Source organism: Dipodomys spectabilis, unplaced genomic scaffold, assembly GCF_019054845.1.
Source record: "Dipodomys spectabilis isolate Male_0828 unplaced genomic scaffold, ASM1905484v1 ptg000157l, whole genome shotgun sequence".
Taxonomy (NCBI): Eukaryota; Metazoa; Chordata; class Mammalia; order Rodentia; family Heteromyidae; genus Dipodomys; species Dipodomys spectabilis.
Genome location: NW_024870834.1, coordinates 23530494 through 23554990, shown reverse-complemented (window position 1 = coordinate 23554990; position 24497 = coordinate 23530494). Strand labels below are relative to the sequence as shown.

The following is a 24497-nucleotide window of genomic DNA, read 5'->3' as shown; positions in this document are numbered from 1 at the left end:
AATCTTGTAGTAAATGCTCAGTAGCTTGAGTGTGCTTCATGGAAAGGATGTACTTGATTGTCCCAAGATAGAATTCAGCTTGATCTTGTATTTAGAGAACAAAAGAGCAGTGAGCCCTTTTCAGCAGGGAAATGGAAAGGGGAAATGTCTAGGTCCTTTGAATGTCCATTTATTTGTAATATAATACAGATATTCTTATCTGTAATACCCGCTATTTAATGAAGTAATGAGTGTGTCTATGTAGATATATTTCCTAGGTCCCCAGATAAAAACAAATATTACTTCAGTCACCAACAGGTATTTATTTAATTTTGGGTGGAAAAAAGGCAGTGCTTAAATACCTTAAAAAATATTTTTGTAACTGGACACTGGTGGATTACACCTGTAATCTAGCTATTCAGGAGGCTGAGAGCTGGGAATGATAGAGTGGCTTAATAGTAGAGTGCTTGCCTAGCATGCATGAAGCCCTGGGTTTGATTCCTCAGTACCACATAAACAGAAAAAACCAGAAATGGCACTGTAGCTCAAGTGATAAAGTACTAGCCTTGAGCCAGAGAAGCTCAGAAACAGTGTCCAGTCCCTGAGTTCAAGTCCCAGAACTGGCCAAAAATCAACTTAAAAAAGGAGGTTGAGATTTGAGGATCACAATTTGAAGCCAGCCTACTACAGAAAAACTTGTGAGATTCTTATCTCCAATTAACCAGCAAAAAGCCAGATGTGTAGTTCAAGCCCCAAGACTGGCCAAAAAATAAATTTTAAAAAAGGAGGTTGAGATCTGAGAATCATAATTTGAAACCAGCCTACTACAGAAAAACCTGTGAGACTCTTTATCTCCAATTAACCAGCAAAAAGCCAGATGTGTAGGTATAGCTCAAGTGAAACAGTGTCAGCCTTGAGCAGAAAAGCCAAACAAGAACATGAGGCCTTAAGTTCAAGGCCCAGTCCCAGCACCCCTGGTGCTGGTTGTACTTATGCTGATAGCCCTAGCTAATTGAGAGGCAGAGATCTGCAAGATCTGGAGGATCACAGTTCAACCAGACAAATAGTTTATAATCCCAGCCACACAGAAAGTATAAATAGGAGCAACATGGTCCAATTGAAGCCTAGGCATAAATGTAAAATCCTACATTAGAAATAACTGAAACTCACTCTCTCTCTCTCTCTCTCTCTCTCTCTCACTCTCTCACATGCAGGGTTGGGAATGTGGCTCAAGTGATAGAGTGCCTCCCTGGCAAGTGTAGGGCTCTAAGTTTAAATTCTAATACTGCTAAAAAATAAAAGTAGCAAGTGCACTTGTTTAACCTGTTGGCTGTTCTTTTGTCTGAACTGACCTTGCGTTTTGAGCAGTCTCAAAGGGATATGTTTCCATACCAGCTTCAGGGGTGCCTATTGGGGATCAGCCCTAGACTGCTAGAACAGGAAGAAAGAGACTTCCCAGGCACTGATTTGAGTGTGCTCATGTTATATTTCATGTTTATCTCTTTCCCACCTCACCCAGACCCAATGAGATTGGTATCATTTATCCAGTTTACAAATGGGAACTGAAACTAACTTGCATTTAATAATATTTAAGCGGTTTAAAGATTCTAGTCCAGTTTGTCCTTCTGTGATCCAACTTCCCCATTGAGCTGCTTTCTTTTATACCAGAGGCATGGAAAGTAAAATGTTTGTTATAGGCCAGCTGGTCAGTCCATGGTGTATTGAAGCTGGGCCAAGAAAACTACTTTCCTGCCTTCATGTTGGAAATTTATGGCAGGCCAAGTTCCTGCTTCCAGTTGCTATCTCCTTGTTCTTTTCCCGAGTCTTTCTTGTTTTGTTCTCTTCCACCCTTCACTCTTGTATCTTCCCTTCTCTACTCTACCCTGCTTCTGCAGTACTGCAGTGATCCTTGTCTGTGGAAGCTGGTGTTTTTTTGTTTGTTTGTTTTTTTAGATGTTTGTTATTTTTGGAAAGTACTTTAGGAACACTGTGTACGGATGGCCCGTACAAATGTGCTGGTGGATTGATTAAGCTCTAAATGGGAAAGTGGATTTTGCTGCACTGCAGAGGAAGATGCTAGAGATTAGTCTTGGAGGATGAAAAAGGGAAAGGCTGCTTTTGTACATCAGTAATATTTCTTCCTTTTAGTTAGAACTTATTTTGACTTATATTTTCAGGAGAAATACTTTTGGGCCTCTCCTGTTTCCTAGAAGACTTTGAATTCCTTAGAACTGAAAGGGACTTTGAGAGTCCATCCAGGTTCATCCCTGAGCTGACTTGCTGAAAGCTAAACACTGCTTCATGGTGGAGCTGCTGTCTTCAGAGTTCAAAGCCCTGCTGTAGTGGTCTTACTGTTAGATTCTAGAAGAGAACCTGAAGGTAGTAATGGAGGAATGTATGATACCCAGAGGGTATGGTGAGCAATTCTGGGGAACAGTATAAGTATGTGGTAAGTATTGCCACAGTTCATGAAAACTTCTGACACCCTGTAGTAGCTTTCAGATGCCTTTAAAAGCTGAGGTTATTTTTGTAATTTGGAGGAGGTAAAAATCTCAACATGCCTATAATCCCAGTATTCAGGAGGTGAAACAGGAGTATATTTAAGGCCAGCCTGGGTTATATGGTGAGACTCTGTTGGTATTTGTGCCTTTTGGACTAGGATCTGGAGTCAAAGGAAAGAATAAGATAATTTTATGCCCAATAATCTCAATTCCAAAGAAGAATGTGTGGCTGTTTAATCACTCAGATATTAGTAGCACAGTGAAAATAGAGATAATATTCCACAGAGGGAAGAAAATAGACTGCATCTCCAAAACTTTAATTTTGGTCTTCTTAGAAGGGCACAACAGGAAGTATTTAGATGTCACCTTGATTGTTTCAGAGTTAGTGGGAGTAAAGAGGGATGACATTCTCTAGACCTTGTGAAAAAAGATGAGGAGAACTTGGAAGGGCCTGGGGAGCTTAGCTATTTGTTAGTCATATTTCTTACCACTCCCCTCTGTCTTATCTGAAATGTAATTTGCTTGCTAAATTCTATTTATACTTAAAGAACTGATTTGTTTCCTACTATCACATGATAGCAAGTTAGTAAAGATGGTTGATCAAAGTTATAAACCTTCTTATATGAGACTCATCCCTTCACATTCCTCCTTTTCTAGCGTAATATGAAGCAAGAAAAGGATTCAAGTTGGTTTTCACTTCCTAGGTTTCACTCCTAATAGATAGATTTGCTTTGGTTTAATAAATAATTTGTTCTAAAAATTACATGTCTGTTGACGCTGACTGTCCACCAAGCATATGGAAACCAAATCTCAGTCCTTCCTCTTCTTGACTCAATGGAGGAGAACTCAATGTGGCATGACCTTGCACCTGCAGGACTGTGACATTCCCCACAGTGTAGGCCTGGACAGCTAAGAAACAGGATGACTTAGCTGCATCCTCAGGCTAGGAGCCCATTTTGAAGGTGACTCTAAGGCACCTTTAATCTTAGCAGGCTCTTGAGTTAATCTGGAAGCATCTGTAGCAACAGCAAGCAACCAAACCATATGAACTTTGGGCTTGATTTGCAGGTTCTCCCTAACAGCAAGAAGCCATTTGTGCTTGGTATCATTTTTCAGGTAGCTCTCTGTTGTGCTGGTTTCTGGCTAAGATTGTAAATAGAAGCACTGGGTCTTACTAGTTTATAGAGTTTTTTCTTGTCTTTTGTCTCCTTTCAGCTGTACCTGAGCCTAGAGAGATAGTTGAAGCAAGCAACAACTTCATTTGGCAAAGGAGGAAACAGGGGGGCTGGGAAGGTGGCTCAGTGGTAGAGCGCTTGTCTTGCATGCCTGGGGCCCTGGGTTCGATTCCTCAGCACCACATAAGCAAAAAGAAAAAAGCCGGAAGTGACGCTTTGCCTCAAGTGGTAGAGCTCTAGCCTTGAGCTGAAGAGCTGAGGGACAGTGCCCAGGCCCAGAGTTCAGGCCCCACGACCGGACCAAAAAAAAAAGGAGGAAACAGGCAGAGAGAAGTTTTTCCCAAAGTCTGAGCCATGGTTCAAGGATACTGGAAGTGAATGTCACGGTTACACTGTGTAGTTAAGTAGTTTTTGGTGTATGGATTCATAACAGGTGGGGAAATCCAGCTTCTGATCTTGCAGTGCTAACAGTCTAGCTCATAGGCCTTTCTGCACCTGCCCACAGTTGGAGCAACAGCTATGTTCATGAGAAAAACACAACAAAAAAACAGAAAGTAAAATTCAGGTTTTCCATGTCTGTTCCTCATCTGTGTTTTAGAGTGGAAAATGGCTGCTTTAGGAAAACCTAAAGAGAAATCTAGAAGTGGTAGACAATTCTATGGCTGAGCCAAGAGACCTTTGAGCCATTTTCAGAACTAGAAACAGAAGCAAAGGGAGTCTTTTTGACCAGCAGAGGTGGACTTAACTTAGGCAGCTCAGACTCTTCTCTGGTCACCTATAAGTTATCTTCCCGTGAGACTAGTGAGTACTCACTTTGAAAAGGAAGCTTAGTTCTTATTCTCTTCAATGACTTTTAAAAATCACTAATATACCAAAAGAATACTGAAATAAAATGCATTATACCCCCTTTTTGTACAAGTTTGAATATCATTATTTCTCTAGGATAACGAATACTCAGTCTTAATTTGTTCTGAAACGTTTTTACTTTTCCTAAGTATGCTAATGCTACAACTTGCAGGGCTTAAAAAAGTTATGTTCAAGCCGGGCACCAGTGGTTTATGCCTGTAATCCTAGCTACTTAGGAGGCTGAGATCTGAGGATTGAGGTTTAAAACCAGCCTGGACAGGAAAGTCCATGAGACTCTTATCTCCAATTAACCACCAGAAAACCAAAAGTAACGCTGTGGCTCAAGTGGTAGAGTGCTCACCTTGAGATGAAGAGCTGAGGGACAGTGCCTAGACCCAGAATTCAAGCCCCACAACCAACCAAAAAATCAGTTCAAAACAGATTTCTAAAAATGATCAGGTTTATAGTATTATCCTTTTTGCACAGTAGTTGGGTTCTCTGGGGGGCTTGGAAGGTTGGCTTTCCTCTGTATTATTTCTGAAATAGTAACCCTTAGAGTGGCATTATACAAAGGCTCTTTTAACTATGCTCTATTTTTTCTTTTCTCTTTCTTTATGCACATTCTTCACTTCTATCACTGTCCATTCTGTACTTGACCAGGTCCTAGGCTTCATGGTGGAGTTAGTCCCTTGGCTAGGGTATCTGCTTAAGCAGTAGGAGAGGAGTCATTTGTTTGTGTAACAAACCAAAACAAAACTCAGGAGCTCATATATGTACATCCTTTCCACAGTTCTGGCTCCTCCCACAGTATACATAAATTTGGCAAATATTTGTGACCTGCTTGTCAGGTGCCAGGCCTCATGCTAGCTGATGAAGATTCCAAATTGAGTATTCACAGTTAACTGCCTTCAAGGAACTCTGGTGAAGTGAGGAAGATAAACAAATAGACTCTTAAAGGTGCAGTCATAGCAGGATAATAACCTGTTAAAGGTGCAGTCATAGCACGGTAGTAGAAGACCAGTTTTTCTGGGAGTGTGCATGGCAGGAAGTGTCAGGAAAAGGTTCCTCCCAGAGATGACCCTGATACTAGGCCCTTAAAGTGATAGTACTCCTGGCAGAGGGAGAAGTCAGGTTCTTAAGGTTTATTTAATGCCACTTTGTTTAGGGAACAGATAGGTTCTCTATAGAAAGGCCTGGTTATATTAACTTGATTTATATATTTTTCTCTTTGAATAACTAATGTGGGTTTTGGCTTTTTTTGTTTGTTTGTTTGGTTGGTTGGTTGTGAGGCCTGAACTCTGGGCCTGGGCGCTGTGTCCCTCAGCTCTACCACTTGAGCCGCAGCGCCACTACCAGCTTTTTCTGCTTATGTGGTGCTGAGGAATCGAACTCAGGGCCTCATGCATGCAAGGCAAGCACTCTATCACTGAGCCACCTTCCCCGCCCCTAATGTGGGTATTAAATATGGAGCTCAAGTGGAGTAAGAGAATAAACAGTGAAAAATGTTCTTCTCCTATTAATAACTTGATTCCCTTTCCTAAAGGCAATATTTAGCATTTTCTTTATATCATTCCCAAAGGATTTTTCAGTGTATGCTTGTATTTGTTCAACATGTATCCTTTGAAAATATAAGCATGATGAGGGACAGTGCCCAAGCCCAGAGTAAGTTAAAAAAAAATCTATATATAGATATATGCATGAGTTCTCTATGGTGTTGAGCTCTGATAATCCTAGCACTTGGGAGGCTGAGGAAGAAGAATCTTGAGTTTGAAGTCAACCTGGGCAGCACATCAAGGTTGGGACCAGCTCAGAAAGTACCGCCCAGTTTTCAGGGTAATGTTTAAATCCCTCAACTTATCCCTGTCCCAAGACTCTATCCAGTAGTACTAGCTTGTACAGTCCTCTGTTCCATTTATATTTGGTACTTCCTCCCTCCCACCACTCCATATAGTCCTATACATCCCTTAGGATTCAATCTAGCATAAGCTCTTCTGGAGTGTAGGTAGCCTTTCCTGACTACCTACACTTGTGCACAAGACTCCTAAGCACAATTTGATGTTGCCTTATCTACTTGAGTATGTGCTGTGCATATGTTGTTCTTTTTTTTTTTTTTCCCTGGTGCCAGTTCTGGGGCTTCAAAGCAGGGTTTGTACTCTGCCTTAGCTTTTTCTCTTACTTGTAAATTGTTTAGAATACTGGTTATAACAGCTGGCACTCTATTACTTGAGGCATACCTCCACTACCAGTTTTTTGCTAGCTAATTGGAGATAACCAGCAGGCCGACTTCAAACCTTAATCCTCAGATCTTAGCCCCCAAAGTAGCTAAGATTACAGGTATGAGCCATGACTGCTCGGTACATGTGCTGTTCTGAGTTGTTGCCTTGGGAGGATAATGGATGCCTCATAGGCATTTCTAGTATGGCTGCATCTGAAAAGGCAGTACCATAGGCCGATTGCTAATCTCTCACTACTCAGTTGGAACCCTGGGCACATCCTTCAGCCTCTTTAGACCTGGGCTTCAGTATCTGTCAATTAGAAGTGTCCCTGTTGCTCAGGTCTTACTGGTAATTATAGTAATGGCAGCCAGGGATTACTGGGGATTCACATATTACATAGGGCCACTTTGTCAAGCATTTGCCTGCCCTTAATTTTTACATCAATCCAATGAAAACTATGTAGTTAATATCCCGAGTTCACAGATGAGGAAACTGGGGCTATGAGGTTCAGTGGCAGCCACAATTGTCCATGACAGAGAAGTATATTTGAATGTAAGCATTCTGACACTCCTATTCTCAGTCACATACACATCCTACACATTTATACATACAGTTTTGTGGACTGTTTGGATCTCTCACAGGCTTCTCCTCCAGACCACTCCCTGAATTACCCCATCTACAGCTTTAAAGGCTCAAGTTAGAGGGGATAAAAGCTGGGGACAGGGCTGGGAAGGTGGCTCAGTGGTAGAGTGCTTGCCTTGCATGCATTAAGCCGTGGGTTCAGTACCTCAGAACCATCTAAGTAGAAAAAGCCAGAAGTAGCACTGTGGCTCAAGTAGTAGAGTGCTAGCCTTGAGCTGAAGAGCAGAGGGACAGTGCCCAGGCTCAGAGTTCAAACTCCACAACTGACAAAAAAAAGACAAAAAGAAAAAAAAAAAGCTGGGGACAGAAGATGTTACAGTCACAGTTATCAAAGAAAGAAGGTCTGACCAGTGTTCTTGGTTCCTGGATAATGCTTACTAAAGGCTCTTGTAGCTGTCCCTCCTTCCAACTGAGAAAACTCATATTGGTATTTGCAGTGGCTTTCTAGAACAGGATTTAAGCCTGAGTCAAGTCATTGGACTGATTAAAGTCAGGTCTACTTAATATCTCTTGGTGGTTCCAAGAGCATTCTTAATTTTATTTTTTTATTTTTTTGGTCAGCCGTGGGGCTTGAACTCTGGGCCTGGGTGCTGTCCTTCAGCTCTTCAGCTCAAGGCGAGCGCTCTACCACTTGAGCTACAGCGCCACTTCCAGTTTTCTGGTGGTTTATTGGAGATAGGAGTCTCATGGTCTCTCCTGCCCGGGCTGGCTTTGAACCGCGATCCTCAGATCTCAGCCTCCTGAGTAGCGAGGATTACAGGCGTGAGCCACCAGCGCCCAGCTCCCAAGAGCATTCTTTATTAGGTGGCAGATGGCAGGTTCCCTTATGTGTGCATATAAAGCCATCTTAGTAGAAAAGGAAGTATATGGGATTTTTAATATGGAAGTATGATATTATGTACAATACTGCCTATAAACTAGAATATATTAATAACTAGGAAATGAAGTCAAATAAGTTAACTAAAATATAGTAGACCACCATTATAATGTATCATCAATCCAACCTTTCCCTAATGACACATAGAAAATAATGTCTATTATTTGTCCATTTGTCCATTAATTGATTTTATTTTTATCTTATTTTATTTATTTTTGTCAGTTGTGGAGCTTGAACTCTGGGCCTACGTGCTGTCCCTGAGCTCTACACTTGAGCCACAGTACCACTTCTGGTTCTCTGGTGGTTAATTGGAGATAAGAATTTCATGGACTTTCCTGCCCAGTCTGGCTTTGAACCTCTATGTTGAGATTTCAGCCTCCTGAGTAGCTAGGATTACAGGTGTGAGCCACTGGTACCTAGCTTGATTGATTGATTGATTGATTGATTGTCGGTCTTGGGGCCTGAGCTCTGGGCCTAGGAGCATCCCTCAGCTCTTCAGCTCAAGGCTAGCATACCACCACTTGAGCCACAGTGCCACTTCCAGCTTTTTTTTTCTGCTTATATGGTGCTGAGGAATCGAACCCAGGGTCTCATGCATGCAAGCCAGGAACTCTACCACCTAGCCAACTTCCCAGCCCTTGATTTTATTTTTTAAAGATAGTTTCTACTCTTCTGAAGTCAGACTGGGCTGGGTGCTGGTGACTTATGCCTGTAATTTTATCTGCTCAGGAAGTTGATCATAGTTGATCACGGTTCAAAGCCTGGCTGTGCAAGAAACTCCATGAGACTTTTATCTCCAATTAACTACCAAAAAGCCAAACGAAGAGCTATGGCTCAAGTGGTAGAATGCTAACAAGAAAGCTCTGGGACAGCATCCAGGCACTGAGTAAGAAGTCAGCCTGAACTAGAGTGGTAGGATTAATTACCAACCACAGTTTGTCCCATTATTGTCGGGGATAGCCAGCAGAATGCTGCGCTTCTTGTCACAGGCTTGTCAGGTGAGCCTTGATTAATTAGTCCATTTTTGAAATTCATTGCTGTGGAGTCAGATCTTCAGAGACTCCTCCAGCCTCTGCCAGGTTAGCAGCAGACTGTGTGGCCTTGGCTCCTGTGGTGCATTCCTTCTCTAGGTGGTGTATTTCTCCCTTTAAAGCACATGCTTTCTCTCTCCTCCCCACTCCTTTCTCTCTTTTTCCCCTTTGGGTTAGTTGAACTTGTTCTGAGTCCAAGTGGCAAAGGTAGAGCCTGTAGCAGCTCTGTCTCTGCTGGAACCACTGAAGCCAGCAGTGGGATAGAGCTTAAAAGTCTGAAAGCTCCACAATGCCTGACAGACATCAAGTTGATGTCCAGGTGAGCTGGAGCTGACTCCTGGCCCTATCATAAGGATCTGTCTCCTGTACAGGACTCTGATGGTAGCTGACTGCAGACTTTTGCATTTCCCCAGGAGGCTAAAAAGCCACTTCTGTGCTTGTCTATTCTCTTGACAGCAGGGATTCAATTGTTACAATTCTTTCAACTTTGTGATTATGACTGCCTTACCAAAGTGCATGTTTCCAACTAAGTTCTGACTGAAGTTTTCTTTACTTACCTTCTTGTTTTTTTGTTTTGTTACAGGTGAATCTACTCCTTGGCTGACTTTGGAATTCTTCTGTACTTAAATTTTTTTCTTTAAAAAAACACTTGGACGGATAAAAGATGTGCCATGGCAGGATAGCACCAAAGAGCAGCTCAGCATTTGCCGTGGCCTCTGTGGGACATGGAGTGTTCCTTCCACTGCTAATCCTTAGTACCCTGCTTGGAGACGGACTTGCCTCTGGTAAGTCCAGATCTGTCTTCGGTGTATTGGAGAGAGGGCCTTAGATAGAGGACTCTTTGGCAAGGAGCTGTGGAGAAAGTAGAGGATGTGTGTTGGAGGTGAGGGTGGGGTGCTGTGATATACAGCAGAGATTCAAGGGAGTCTTACCTCACAGTAGGTAAAGGTATCTGATGGTGATTACATTATTTTTTCATTTCCTCAGCAGGCAAGGTCTGGGACCTGAGGCATGATATACAGTGTTTGGAATCAGATTACCTGAATTCATAGTTTGTTCTTAGTCTTGTTCTGTTCTATGACCACCCTGAATAAGTCACTTTGTTCCCAAGAGCCTTTATCCTCCCCAGCTGTAGAGATAGTAAGTAGTAAGATAGTAATAGTACCTACCTCATAGGGGAAGTACTATAGAGGTACTGAGATAATACAGTTAGTACTTAATGATGGTTCACCCTGTGTATATGTGATGTGCATATGTGCTGGTCTTGAACTTGAATTTAGGATCTAGGCACTGTCCCTGAGCTTTTTTTGCTCAAGGCTAGCACTCTTAACCACTTAAGCCACATTCCACTGCAGCTTTTTAGTTGGTTTCTTATCTTTCAGTCCTTTTCCTTAAACTAGGTAAATCATTGAGGTATGTGACTTAGTGAAACTAGGACCTGGTAACCAACACAAACATCTTAGGCAAGTCATAGGATGCTATGGTATAGTTTTATCTGTCTGTTAATGAAAGGGTTGATCTGGGCAAACTTGAAGCTACTTCAAACCTCCTTAGTCTGTATGTACATGATTTTTAATGATTTGTGCTGTCTGTGCCTTTGACAATGCTCTGAAGACCCTTCTTACATATCTTCATGTGATCCTCCAGACCTGGCATCCTTTCTAAAAAGAATATACTTGGGTGTATCCAGTAGGCGTATGGGTGATATGCTAGAACTGCTTCTCTACCTATAAGTTCTGGTATGATCACATCACTGAGATCAACAGTAATGGTTGGTGCCTTTGCCAGACTTCATTAGAAAGGAGATGGCGATTTCTTGGAGCATGATCTCGGACCTAGATTCTGGAAGGAAACTTTCTTTAGTGGTGTTGGTAATAAGGAGTGGCATGTTGTAACTATTGAGTCCCCATAGCTCAGCATTATTTCTTTCATTACCTTTCTGTCAACTTCTACCCACTTCATAGCACATACAGATAACAATGCAAAGCAATTTTTTTCTTCAGAATTATTGTGAGAAACAATAATTGATTTGTTCTTGTCCTTTGATCATAGCATTTCCCATCATACACATACCTGTTTCTTTTTCTGCTGCTTCTCCTTCTAACCCATTCTGATATTAAACTTATACCTCCTTGTTAGGCATGAGGATTCCTAACACTCCTGGACCATGATGGTTAGGATCCTATAGTAATGAGGATCATGGTTGTATGAAGATTTCAAAGGAAAGAAAGACCAGACTATGTCAGTGCACATGTACAATATCAACAACATGAAGCAGGGCTTATATTAAATAGGCCATTTCAAAGCCAGAGAAGGCCTTTAGAAGTGGTAGTTACAGTATCACAGAGTGTAAAGTCTGTCTTTCTTACCATACTAACTCTATAGCAGAAGTTAGCAAACAGTGGTCTATGGGCCATATACTGCTTTTTTTTTTTTGGAGGGGGTGGGAGGCAGGTTATCTGCTTTTTAATTTTTTTTTTTAATTTAATTTTGTGTGTGTGTGTGTGTGTGTTAATACTAGGGCTTGAACTCAGAGCCTGGATGCTGTCTCTGAGCTTTTTTTTTTTTTTGGTCAGTCCTGGGGCTTGACCTCTGGGCCTGAGTGCTGTCCCTGCACTCTTGAGCTCAAGGCGAGCACTCTACCACATGAACCACAGTGTCACTTCCAGTTTTCTAGTGGTTTATTGAAGATAAGAGTCTCACAGACTTTGTGCCTGGGCTGGCTTTGAACCACGATCCTCAGATCTCAACCTCCTGAATAGCTAGGATTATAGGTATGAGCCACCAGCTCTCTGAGCTTTTTTTTCTTAAGATGTCATGCGTGTGTGTGTGTGTGTGTGTGTGTGTGTGTGTGTGTGTGTGTGTGTGTTGTGTGTGTGTTTGTGTTTGTGTGTTGGGCCACGTAGTTCTTGACCACGGCACCATGATGATCCTTGGGGGATTCCGTCCTCCAGAGCTAGACTTGGTGCTTCATGTCGAGAGACAGACTATCCAGCATAGTCCCTAGCATGGTACCTTCCCAAGTGAAGATGCTGAAGTAGGCCAGCATCTTTGGCTCTTGAGTGGTCAGCAGTTACTATAGTAGAGCTAGTATTATATGGGCTTGTGCCACCATGCCTGGTTTACCATCTGCTTTGTATATTTTTGCAGGCTATTTATATATATATATATATATATATATATATTTTTTTTATTTATTTTTATTTTTTTTTTGCTAGTCCTGGGTCTTGAACTCAGGGCCTGGGTGCTGTCCATGAACTTCTTTTCTCAAGGCTGGCCCTCTACCACTTGAGTCATAGCACCAATTCTGTATGTGGTACTGAGGAATCGAACCCAGGGCTTCATGTATGGTAGGCAAGCACTCTACCACTGAGCCATATTCCCAGCCCTGTATTTTTAACTGAATAGAAAAATTAGAAGAGTGCTATTTCATGACATGTGGAAATTATATGAAATTCAAATTTGTGTCCATAAATTAAGGTTGAGAGGAAACTAGCATGCTCATGACTATATTGCCCATCGCTACTTTTGTGCAACAGAGCTGAAAAGATATGACAAAGATGTCATACCTTTCAAAATCTAAAATATTTAGGCCTTAAAATACTTTTTTTTTCTTTTTATAAAAGAGCACCCTCCCAATCTCCAGCCAGCCAGCGTAGAACAGTTGGTACTCAGTAGGTATGTGCATGAATGGAAGCATTATCAAAGTAGAAAGGAGAGGAGGAAGGACTTCTCAGAGCTATGTCAGACTTGAGGTTAGGTACTTGTTTAGGGCCTTAAGGTTAATGGTAGACTAGTTCCAGAACCTGGCCTAGTACCTGGCATAGGGTTGAATCCTGCCTCTTCTAGGGCTCCTCTAGAGAAGCTGTCTTAGTATGTTAGGCAGCAGTATCAGTAGCAGAACATGAGAAGTCTTTAGCCTCTTTAGCTTCATTAAGCTGCTTTACATAGCCATCCTCTTTTTGTTTGTTTGTTTGTTTGAGACTGGGACTCAAACTTGGTATCAGGTAGGGTGCTTTCCTTCCATTCTCCACCCCATTTTTCTTTTTTTTTTTTTTTTATTTTATTTTATTTTTTTATTGTAAAGCTACTATACAGAGGGTCACAGTTACATGAGTGAGGTTATGAGTACACTTCCTCTTGAACATTGTTACCCCCTCCATTGTTTTCCCCCTACCATCCCCTCCCTCCCTCCCTTCCCCGAGGTTCTTTTTTTTTTTTTTTTTGATTCCACCCCATTTTTCATCTGCCCATACCTTTCCTACTTTCCACCCAAGGTCTGAAATCAATGATCAGGTTCCAGACTAGCTGGATAAAGGGATTATTATTCTCTAATGTGGAAAAAAAAAGTATCTGCAGTGTAGGCTAAAACTGAGATGGGAAAGTTGGCTCTGTTGTGTTGTGTTTTCTTTCCCCTCCCCTATTGCAAATATTTCTCTTATCACCCCAACACCCAGGTCTTTTTTTATTCCCCATAAAACATACTGGCATGAAGCAGAGTATAGGCAAGGAGAAGGGGATTCATTATTCACCACAGTGATGAGAATGTTTTTTCTTCTCTCTGGAGTGGTTTCTGTGGGAGAGAGATACCCATCCTTCAGCCTAAAACCTGGACACACCTGTATAATTGTGACTACCATAAGCAACATGCCAAGCAAGCTTGCCAGGAAGCCAAGACTTACTGTGAAGGCACAAGGAAAGGCAGTTTCTTTCAGGAAAAGTCCCGTCTTCTCTTTCCTGCATTTCTTGCCTCTTCCTTTTGCTGCTCTTAAACACTCATTCAAGAGACATTTTTAACTGGTGCTTGTAACATACATGGCCTTATTACCAATGGCACTAGTAGACTCTAGACATGTTCTTATGACATATAAATTCATGACTATGAGACTCCCACTGGACCATAGGTAAAATGAACTTCCCAGGGGCAATTTGCTGCCATTGTATCTCATCGTAAATATCACAGTCACATTCCAGTCAGTCATGAGCTCAGATTGAGTAGAAAAGAATTATGTGTGAACAGACACTTGAGCGGTCTGGGGTAAAATTATATTGTGTTTGGGTTTCAGTTAACATTCTTGTTTCTCCTCCTTTCCTCTCCCCCCTCCTTTTTTGTGGGTTGTAGGGCTTGAATTCTGCCTAGGTACTGTCTTGAGCCTCTTTATGCTCAAGGCTAGTGCTCTACTATTTGAGCCACAGTGCTCCTTCTGGTTTTTGAGTGCTTTATTGGAGATAAGAGTCTCATAGGGACTTTTCTGCCCACGTTGGCTTTGAACCGTGATCTTCATATCTTAGCCTCCTGAGTAGCTAGGATTACAGGCATGAGCCATGGCACCCAGTGATCCCCTCCCATTTTTTGAGACAGGGTCTCATCTTGTAGCTCAGATTGGCCTTCCCAACATGCTAGGACTATCTGTATGCACTGCCACACTTGACTGGTTTTTCTTTCTTTTCTTTTTTCCTTTCTTTTCTTTGCCATTCATGGGCAAAGAACTTGAACTCAGGGCCTGGGCACTGTTCCTGAGCTTCTTTGGCTCAAGGCTAGCGCTCTACCACTTGAGCTATAGCACCACTCTGGCTTTTTCTGTGTATGTAGTGAGGAATCGAACCCAGGGCTTCATGTGTACTAGGAAAGTACTCTACCACTGAGCCACATTCCCAGCCCTGGTTTTTCCCTCCCCTTCCCTTCCTCCTTCCCTCCCTCCCTCCTTCTCTTCCTGCCTCTGTCTCTTTCTTCCTTCCTTCCTTCCTTCCTTCCTTCCTTCCTTCCTTCCTTCCTTTCCTTTCCTTTCCTTTCCTTTCCCTTTCCCTTTCTTTCTTTCTTTCTTTCTTTCTTTCTTTCTTTCTTTCTTTCTTTCTTTCTTTCTTTCTTTCTTTCTTTCTTCCTTTCTTTCTTTCTTTCTTTCTTTCTTCCTTTCTTTCTTTCTTTCTTTCTTTCTTTCTTTTTGTCAGTCATGGGGCTTGAACTCTGGGTCTGGGCACTGCCCCTCAGCTCTTTAGCACAAGGCTAGCACTCTACCACTTGAGCCACAGTGCCACTTCCAGTTTTCTGGTGGTTTATTAGAGATAAAGAGTCTCATGGACTTCACTGCCTGGGCTGGCATTAAACTTCCATCCTCAGATCTTAGCACCTGAGTAGCTAGGATTACAGGCATGAACCACTCGCACTCAATCATGGTTTTTCTTTCTACAGCTTGGGAATTAGAAGTGTTAGAGAAGCATTGGCCAAGGTTCTTCTTTTCTTGGTCTTTGGGGAGAAATACTAAAAAGATTTTTTTAGGAATAGCAAAAGGAAATATATCTTGTTCTTTATACTTAGTCTCATCATGTAGTGAGAAGATTAGAGTTAAACATAAAATATTTGCACATGCTGCCCAACTTGTCTTCCTTGGACTACCAAGGGACTAGGACCCAGCTGTGTAGCAGCCTCTCCCAGATTTCACAGCTATTTCCCTCTGCCTGTGATCTTAAGAAACCTGCTATATGACCCTAGGCAAATCATTTGACCTCTTCATGTCACCTGTTAAACAGAAAAACAATCCTTAAGAATGTTAGGTTAGTGTTGTTGTGTAGACTAATAAAAATGATTGGCAGACATTTAGCATATAAAACATGTGACGCAATTCTTATATAATAACTACAGAGTTGGTATGCGACCTACTGTTGAATCATGCTGTGCAAGAGACTTCATAATCTTTGCTGTCAATAAAAACACAAAACAGGAAGTATAAAGTTACTGTGAGTTATGGAGAAGAGATTTGGAAGCAGGTGTCAAATATGACCAGTGAGGAAGGAATGATTACTTCAGGAATTCCCTTTGCTTTCCAGAAAGCTCTGTGTACATTGTTTGAGCATACCCAGATGGCTTGCTGACTCATAAAAACCTTTTGCCTTCCATCCTTTTCCCTTAAATTTATTAAACAAACTTGATACTTTCCTTTTTTCTGATTTTTTTCCATGTTGCCATGACACATTAGATCATGTGTAACCTCAGTCACTTAAAACAATTTTAAAACAACAGGGAAATTAGCCAACTGTTTCCACACTACAGAGCAAGAAAGCCAGGAAATTTTTGTTAAAGATGGAAAATATTGAGAACCAGGTTCTTTGGGAGATGATATGCCTTTGGCCTTTAGTATTGCTATGAAAGAGAAATGTTGTCAGGCAGCCTGGCTTACCTGGCCATCTCTGAAAGGACCTGGAGCTGGAGGGGAGAGGCCGATGGGAAACTGACACATAGGAGCATCATTTATGTGTCAGGCTCTGTGATGTTATCACAGGTAAAACTCTCAAAACATGTAGGCAAAGTGAATGAGAAACTGAGGCAGAAAGATGTTAGATAGCTTACTTGGAGACCTGATTGTTAGTAGTAAAGCTGACAAGGATTTGTACCCAGTCTGTCTGACTTTGCTTTGCTACCTGTGGTCTTTGCTAGATGTCTCTGAGACCAATTTCCTGTACTCTGACCAGTCTTCAGAGAATTATTATGATAGAGAAGTAAAGACCTTGGCTGTGTTCTCTCTGTGTGGATAAAAAGGATACAGGAGTCATCTCTGGGTTACCCTTTTTCACTCTGTGGTTGTTTCTCATCCACAGTGGCCCTTGGTTGTTTGGTTCCAGTGGAGGCACAAGGTTGCCAAGGCAGCTAGTTCTATTCTTGGAAAGGAACAATAGGGACCATAGCAAAGTGTTTGCTAAATGAGGATGTAGTTCCAAAACATCCCTAAAGCATCTTCCTGTCAACTGCAATTCCTACTGACAAGTGATGTAATCTCTCCATTTCATAATTACCTGTGACTATAAAAAGCTTTGGAGGTTGTGGCAGAAGGCTGGATGGGTCATTATTTGGCTTCTTGAGCCCTGGTGTCATGAAAAGACATTGAGAAGTTTCCATCTGCAGACTAATTGGTATGTCAGGTTTAGAAAATGGCAAGTATGTGGCACTGCCCTTGCACTGTAACTTTCTAACAAAAGATATCTGAACCAAACTGAACACTTACTTGGATCACACTTGTATTAAAACCATCTATAAATATAAACTCCCACTTGTTAAGCAATGAATGATATGCTCCATTACCCTGGCCTAACTTGCTAGCTTGGAAGTTACTCTTATCTGCTAACTCTTTCAGCAAAGGAGGATTGGGGCTGCTAAAAGAGCAAATTAGGGTCGATACTCAGTCTTTAATGCAGATGAACTCTGCATTACTTCCTTCACATTCTTCTGTGTTGCACAAGAGCATGAGGCTGCAGGAGATGTAAGCAACCTCCAATTCAGATTTCCTGTGCTGATGGGGCTGATGTGACTTGGCCAGAGTGATCTTACCTACCTTATGGTTAGCTTTAGTGTCCAGAGCAGTGTTTCTGTTCTACAATGTATTGTGCACTGCTGACCAACTCCACTAAGCCAGTTTAACAAAAAGAATCTGAATTTTGAATTCACTGGAAGGTGATGGTAAGATTATAATTTTATTTTAAAGAATTGTCCCTAGAATTTGTTTATCCAGCTGTATCTTGCTCTGTGGGATGAGATTCAATTCATATACACCTTAAAATAGCAAATACTACCTACAGCTCTCATAGAGCTACTGAGATCTCTAATGTAGCACTGAATTTCATCTAGCTATCACTTGGTTTCTTCTAACTTTTTTTTTTCCCAGACCTGGGGCTTGAACTCAGGGACTAGGCTCTGTCCTTGAGCCTCCAGGTTTCAAGGTTAGCGCTCTACCACTTGAGCCACAATGCCACTTGTGGCTTTTTCTGTTTATGTGGAACTGAGGAATCGAACCCAGGGTTTCATGCATGCTAGGCAAGCACTCTACCACTAAGCCACATTACCAGCCCCTATCTTGTTTTTGGAAAGGCATTGTAGTCTGATTTCAAAGCATGGCCTGTAGAGCCAGGATGTCTGGGTTTGATTGAGTACGGCCATTATTCCTTGGTATTATCCTTGAATAACTTTACCCTGCATTTCCCCAGAATGGTGATATAATGCAGCCTTCTTCATAAGATCATTGTGAAGGATTTAGTGAAATAACATATGTAATGCAGTTGGACCATTGCCTAGCATACAGAAAAGTAATCCCAGTTCAGACTATTAGAGTTCAGACCCTAATACCATTTTATACCATTCTACACTTCTGACTTTTGTTATGCCACAGCAAATAGGTTCAGACAGATGTGGGAATTAAAAGGCATTCCTTATTCCTTCAGTATCTTAAATTCTACTTCACTCAATTCAGTAGAATACTGAGTAGAATTACTCTAGATTTTCATTTAGATGCCACGCTCTACATGTACATAAATAGAAAAGGACAATTAATGCCTTTTTGAGACGTTGGTGCGTGAGTGAGCTAGGTGAGCTCACAGTAAGCCATTCTCTTCCATGAGGCTGTCTTGGTACTTCAGAACTGCTGCTTGTTAGAACTTGGAGAATTATTTTTGAAATGTTACTGAATTTGAGAATGACAAGCATAGTGACTGAAGGATTACATTGGAATTAAAGAAAAAAGAAATCTCAGCCGGGCACCAGTGGCTCATGTCCGTAATTCTAGCTACTCAGAAGGCTGAGATCTAGGATCCCTGGCAGGAACGTCTATGAAACTTTTTTTTTGTTGTTGGTCATGGGGCTTGAACTCTGGGCCTGGGCGCTCTCCCTCAGCTCTTCAGCTCAAGGCGAGCGCTCTACCACTTGAGCTACAGTGCCACTTCCGGTTTTCTGGTGGTTTATTGGAGATAGGAGTCTCACAGTCTCTCCTGCCCGGGCTGGCTTTGAACCGTGATCCTCAGATCTCAGCCTCCTGAGTAGCTAGGATTACAGGCGTGAGCCACCAGCGCCCGGCTTGAAACTTTTATCTCTAGTTAACCACAGAAAACCAGAAGTGGCACTGTGGCTCAAGTGGTAGAGTACTAACCTTGAGCTGAAGAGCTCAGGGACAGCGCCTAGGCCCAGAATTCAAGACCCACAACTGACAAAAGAAAAGAAAAAAATCTCATCTGTTCTTTCCATTTTGGTTGTCTTTTTGCCTCCCAACCCTCTCTTAAAAACAGGATCTTGTTACAAACTTAGACTGGCCTTGAACTGCCTCAGCCTCCTGAGTACTCCTGAAGAAGGAGTGCATTACCATACCCAGCTCTTACTACTTTCCTTAGCTATCTTTATCAACATTTCTTCTTTTATGAACTTTTCCTACTTGGATTCATTGGCATTTCCAAGATGGAGGGGTTTTTTCCCATTTCATTTAACTTTTTTGACTTGTTAGCGTTGCCAGTAGCCGAATCTTTTTTTTTTTTTGGTTGGCCGTGGGGCTTGAACTCTGGGCCTGGGCGCTGTCCCTCAGCTCTTCAGCTCAAGGCAAGCGCTCTACCACTTGAGCTACAGCGCCACTTCTGGTTTTCTGGTGGTTTATTGGAGATAGGAGTCTCACGGTCTCTCCTGCCCGGGCTGGCTTTGAACCTCGATCCTCAGATCTCAGCCTCGTGAGTAGCTAGGATTACAGGTGTGAGCCACCAGCTCCCAGCTAGCCGAATCTTTTAAAGTACAGTTCTTTAATTATTCAAAATTCTGGGTGGCAGTGCAGGAAAGATAAACAGACTGTCTTTAAGATTTCTTCTTTGTAAAGGTCCTTTTTGTCTTTTTAAATACATGAAAGTATTTTTAGCATTGTAACCTGTAACCACACAGTGGGGGAAAATGGGTTTCAGAAAGTTATGACTGAGTACAAGCAGGGGTATAAAATTTCTGTTGTATGTACCCTTTGTTATTCCTAGTAACAAGTGACACTGAAACACAAAGGTCAAGATCAATTCTTCACGTATATGTGGACACATGTCTCCTTGGAAAAGGACAGGACCTGTATTTGTTGTCACTGGCTAGAACTCTTGACAGTTTGGCCTTGTTGACTGTGGAATGGCAAGAAGCTTAAGAGAATGTTGCTGAGATATTATGGATCAGACAAGGACCTTGCAAACATGAGAACTGATAGGGTTGCCTGAGCTCAGAGGTAGGCTTAGCACGTTTGGGGACAGATGGGAGAAAAGTCTGTCACTATGTATTGTTAAGTGAGATACACCAAATTCAAAAAGCCAAATAGTGTACAGTATGTTTTTTGTTCATATGTGGAAGCTAGACCTAAAAGATACTCTCTCTGTGTCTCTCTCTCTCTCTCTCTCTCTCTCTCGGACATGTACTGGACTGTTGAGCAAGAAAGGGAAAAAGACATAAGGATGAATAATTTTGAAATACATTAATTGCTCATGCCATCTGCGTACCTAACTGCAGTTTCAAAGAGAGCTGTTGATCAATAGTTGATAGGGGGTGGGGAAAGAGAAAGCAATAGAGAGAGAGGGTTATTCTGATCTGAAATACCATGGTGAAACCAGCAGGAGGGGAGAAGCCTTGCAAAGAAGGTGAATGTGGATGAATATTGTTAAAGTATTTTATTTGCATCTATGAAAAATAGAACAACAAAGCCTACTGAAATTGTTTTAAGAGGTAAGGATGAGAGAGTGGTCAAGGAAGTACGTTTGATGTGTGTGTGGAAGTGTTACAATAAAACTCTACTTGTACAACTAATGTATGCTAATTTTTTAAAAAAAGAAAACTGGGGGCTGGGAAGGTGGCTCAGTGGTAGAGCGCTTGCCTTGCATGCCTGAGTCCCTGGGTTCAATTCCTCAGCACCACATAAGCAAAAAGAAAAAAGCCGGAAGTGGCACTGTGGCTCAAGTGGTAGAGCGCTCACCTTCCTTGAGCTGAAGAGCTGAGGGACAGCGCCTAGGCCCAGAGTTCAGGCTCCACGACGGGACCCCCCCCCCCCACACACCCCAAAAAAAAAAGAAAGAAAGAAAACTGTGTCTCTGTTCATCTTACTACTCTGGAGTTTGTATTGCAAAGGACCCAGTAGTGTCTTGAGCCAGTATAGCCTACTAAAGGCTCTTTTTTTTTTTAAGCAAGGTATTTTCTTTTTATTATTTATTTCATTGTTATTATAAAAGTGATATACACAGGGGTTATAGTTACATAAGGTAGGCAATGAGGTACATTTCTTTTTTTTTGGGTCCGGTTGTGGGGCCTGAACTCTGGGCCTGGTCGCTGTCCCTCAGCTCTTCAGCTCATGAGCCACAGCGCCACTTCTGGCTTATTTTTTTCTGCTTATGTGGTGCTGAGGAATCAAACCCAGGGCCTCATGCATGCAAGGCAAGCGCTCTACCACTGAGCCACCTTCCCAGCCCAGCCCTACATTTCTTTTTTAACTGTTACCTCTTACATGTTTTCTCCCAGTTTTTCCTTCCTGACCCCTCTCCCTCACAAGTTTTTTTTTTTTTTTTGAGTCCGGTCGTGGGGCCTGAATTCTGGGCCTGGGTGCTGTCCCTCAGCTCTTCAGCTCAAGGCTAGCGCTCTACCACTTGAGCCACAGTGCCACTTCCGGCTTTCTTTTTCTTTTTGCTTATGTGGTGCTGGGGAATCAAACCCAGGGCTTCATGCATGCAAGGCAAGCGCTCTACCACTGAGCCACCTTCCCAGCCCCTCCCTCACAAGTTGTATAGTTCATAGTGTCTAGTTCGACATAGTGTCTAGTGAGTATCACTACTGCATTTGCTTACCCTTTGTCCTACAATTTCTGTACTCCTCCTTCCCCTCCCCCAAACAGATAAATTTACATACATGACAAAAGGTGAAGAAATAAAAAATGGTGAACAGGAAGAAAAATTTAAAAAGAAGCAAAATAACATAACACTTATTGTTTCCATTTCTTGGAGTTCATTTGGATAATCACTTTATATGATCATATGTCATAGCTATTGAACCTTTGTGATCCTCTCCTAAAATGTGCCATCCTTTGGTCTCACTGTAAATATCTAGAGCCCTTATAATTTATCATGTCCAAATGTATTTTTTATTTTTTACCATCCAGTAGAGATTTATAGGAATTTTCTAGTTACAACAAATGAGGGAAACCATGCCACCTATGTTTCTTTGGCTCTGACTTACTTTGCTTAATGTAATTTTTTCAAAGTCTTTATATTTCTTTACAAAAGATACAATATCATTTTTGGATGGAAGTACAGAAGTCCACTGTGTATATATATATATGCCACATTTTCTTGATCCATTTGTCTGCTGAGGGGCATCTGGGTTGATTCTATACTTAGCTATGGCAAACAGTTATGCAGTGAACATGGTTGTGCTGGTAGCTTTAGTGTGGCCTTGTTTGTGGTCTGTTAGATAAATGCCCAGGAGTGGAATTGCTGGGAAGCAGGGAAGCTCTATGTTTAGTCTTTTGAAGAACCTCCATTCTACTTTCCAGAGTAGTTGAACAAGTTTACATTTCCACCAACAGTGTAGTAGTGTTCCCTTTTGGCCACATCCCTGCCAGCATTTGTTACTGTTAGTTTTCTTGATAATAGCCATTCTAACTGGGGTGCGGAGAAATCTCAATGTTGTCTTGGTTTGCATTTCTTTTATGGCCAGAGATGTTAAGCATTTCTTCATGTGTCTACTGGCCATGCTTCTGAGAAGTCTCTTTAACTTTTTATCCCACTTATTAATTGGGTTGTTGTTTCTTTGAGGGTTTATTGGGAAGGTTGATTTTTGAGCTCTAAGTATATTTTAGCTATAAAGCCCTTGTCTGATGTATAGCTAGTATAAAAAAAAAAAAAACAACTTCTATTCCATGCATACTTATCAAAATTCCAACAACATTCTTCAGTGATATAAAGAAAGCAATCCAGAAATTCATATGGAATAATAAAAGACCCCAAATAACAAAACAATCCTTAGCTGGAAGAACAGTGTTAGAAGAATATCAATACCAAACTTCAAACTCTATTACAAAGCCATAGTAATAAAAACAGCTTGCTACTGACACAAGAATAGGCCTGAGGACTAATGGAACAGAATAGAAGACTCAGAAATAAACCCACAGAACTATAACTACCTAATATTGATAAGGAAGCCAAAAGTGGCGCTGTAGCTCAAGTGGTAGAGCATTCGCCTTGAGCTGAAGAGCTGAGGGACAGCGCCGAGGCCCAGAGTTCAAGCCCCATGACCGACAAAAAAACAAACAAAGATCAAATGGAAGTGGCGCTGTAGCTCAAGTGGTAGAGCGCTCGCCTTGAGTTGAAGAGCTGAGGGACAACGCCCAGGCCCAGAGTTCAAGCCCCACGACCGACAAAAAAAAAAAAAAAAAACACTCGCCGGGCGCTGGTGGCTCATGCCTGTAATCCTAGCTACTCAGGAGGCTGAGATCTGAGGATCGCGGTTCAAAGCCAGCCGGAGCAGGAGAGACCGTGAGACTCCTATCTCCAATAAACCACCAGAAAACCGGAAGTGGCGCTGTAGCTCAAGTGGTAGAGCGCTTGCCTTGAGCTGAAGAGCTGAGGGACAGCGCCCAGGCCCAGAGTTCAAGCCCCCCAACCGACAAAAAAAAAAAAAAAAAAAAGGAAGCCAAAAACACGGAATAGAAGAAAGATAGCCTCTTCAACAAATGGTGCTGGTAGAATTGGCTGTACACATGCATAAAACTAAAGCTACAGAATCAATTCTTTTTTTTATTTTTATTATTTTTATTTTTTTGGGGGGGGGTCCAGTCATGGGGCCTTAACTCTGGGTCTGGGTGCTGTACCACTTGAGCCACAGCACCATTCTGGCTTTTTTCTTTTTTCTTATGTGGTGCTGAGGAATCGAACCCAGGGCCTCAGGCATGCAAGGCAAGCGCTCTACCACTGAGTCACCTTCCCAGCCCCACCAGAATCAATTCTAAATGTAAGGCCAGATACCATGAAAATATTACAGGAAGGGGCCAAAGAAATACTAAGGCTCCTGGGCTCAGGTTTAGGCTTTCTAAATAAAGATCCAGAATCCCAAATAAATCAAAGACTGGATAAATGGGATTACATCAAACTAAAGAAGAGTTTCTGCATGGCAAAGGAAAACCCACTAAGGCTCCTTGATAATGATACAGTCTTTCTCACTTGCTGATCCCTGGCCTATGAAGTTAAATTGGAGACTGCTATAGGCTATATGGCTTTTTGTCCTCACACAAGAGACCATGTTTGTATCTGATGTCTCTCAGTTCTGTTCTGTTCTTGTCTCTTAGTTCTATATGTGTTTACACATAAGGTTATTGAAGGTAGGACAGGCTATGTTGCCTTTTGCTGTAACCAGATCAATAATTGTCCTCAGCAGACCCAACAGATGTGCTGGGGAAAGTGCCTTATGCATAGGGTTGCTCAAT

At 41.9% G+C, this 24497-nt stretch overlaps 1 protein-coding gene across 1 annotated transcript in view; it reads left to right on the top strand.

The window, feature by feature from the left end:
• The window catches only part of Susd6 (sushi domain containing 6), a 105381-nt gene that overhangs the window by 39413 nt on the left and 41471 nt on the right, over positions 1-24497 (top strand). Inside the window, exon 2 of the mRNA XM_042692557.1 lies at positions 9851-10052. Within this exon, the coding sequence (XP_042548491.1) occupies positions 9932-10052 (121 nt within the window). The 5' untranslated portion in view covers positions 9851-9931. The remainder of the gene's footprint in view (positions 1-9850; positions 10053-24497) is intronic.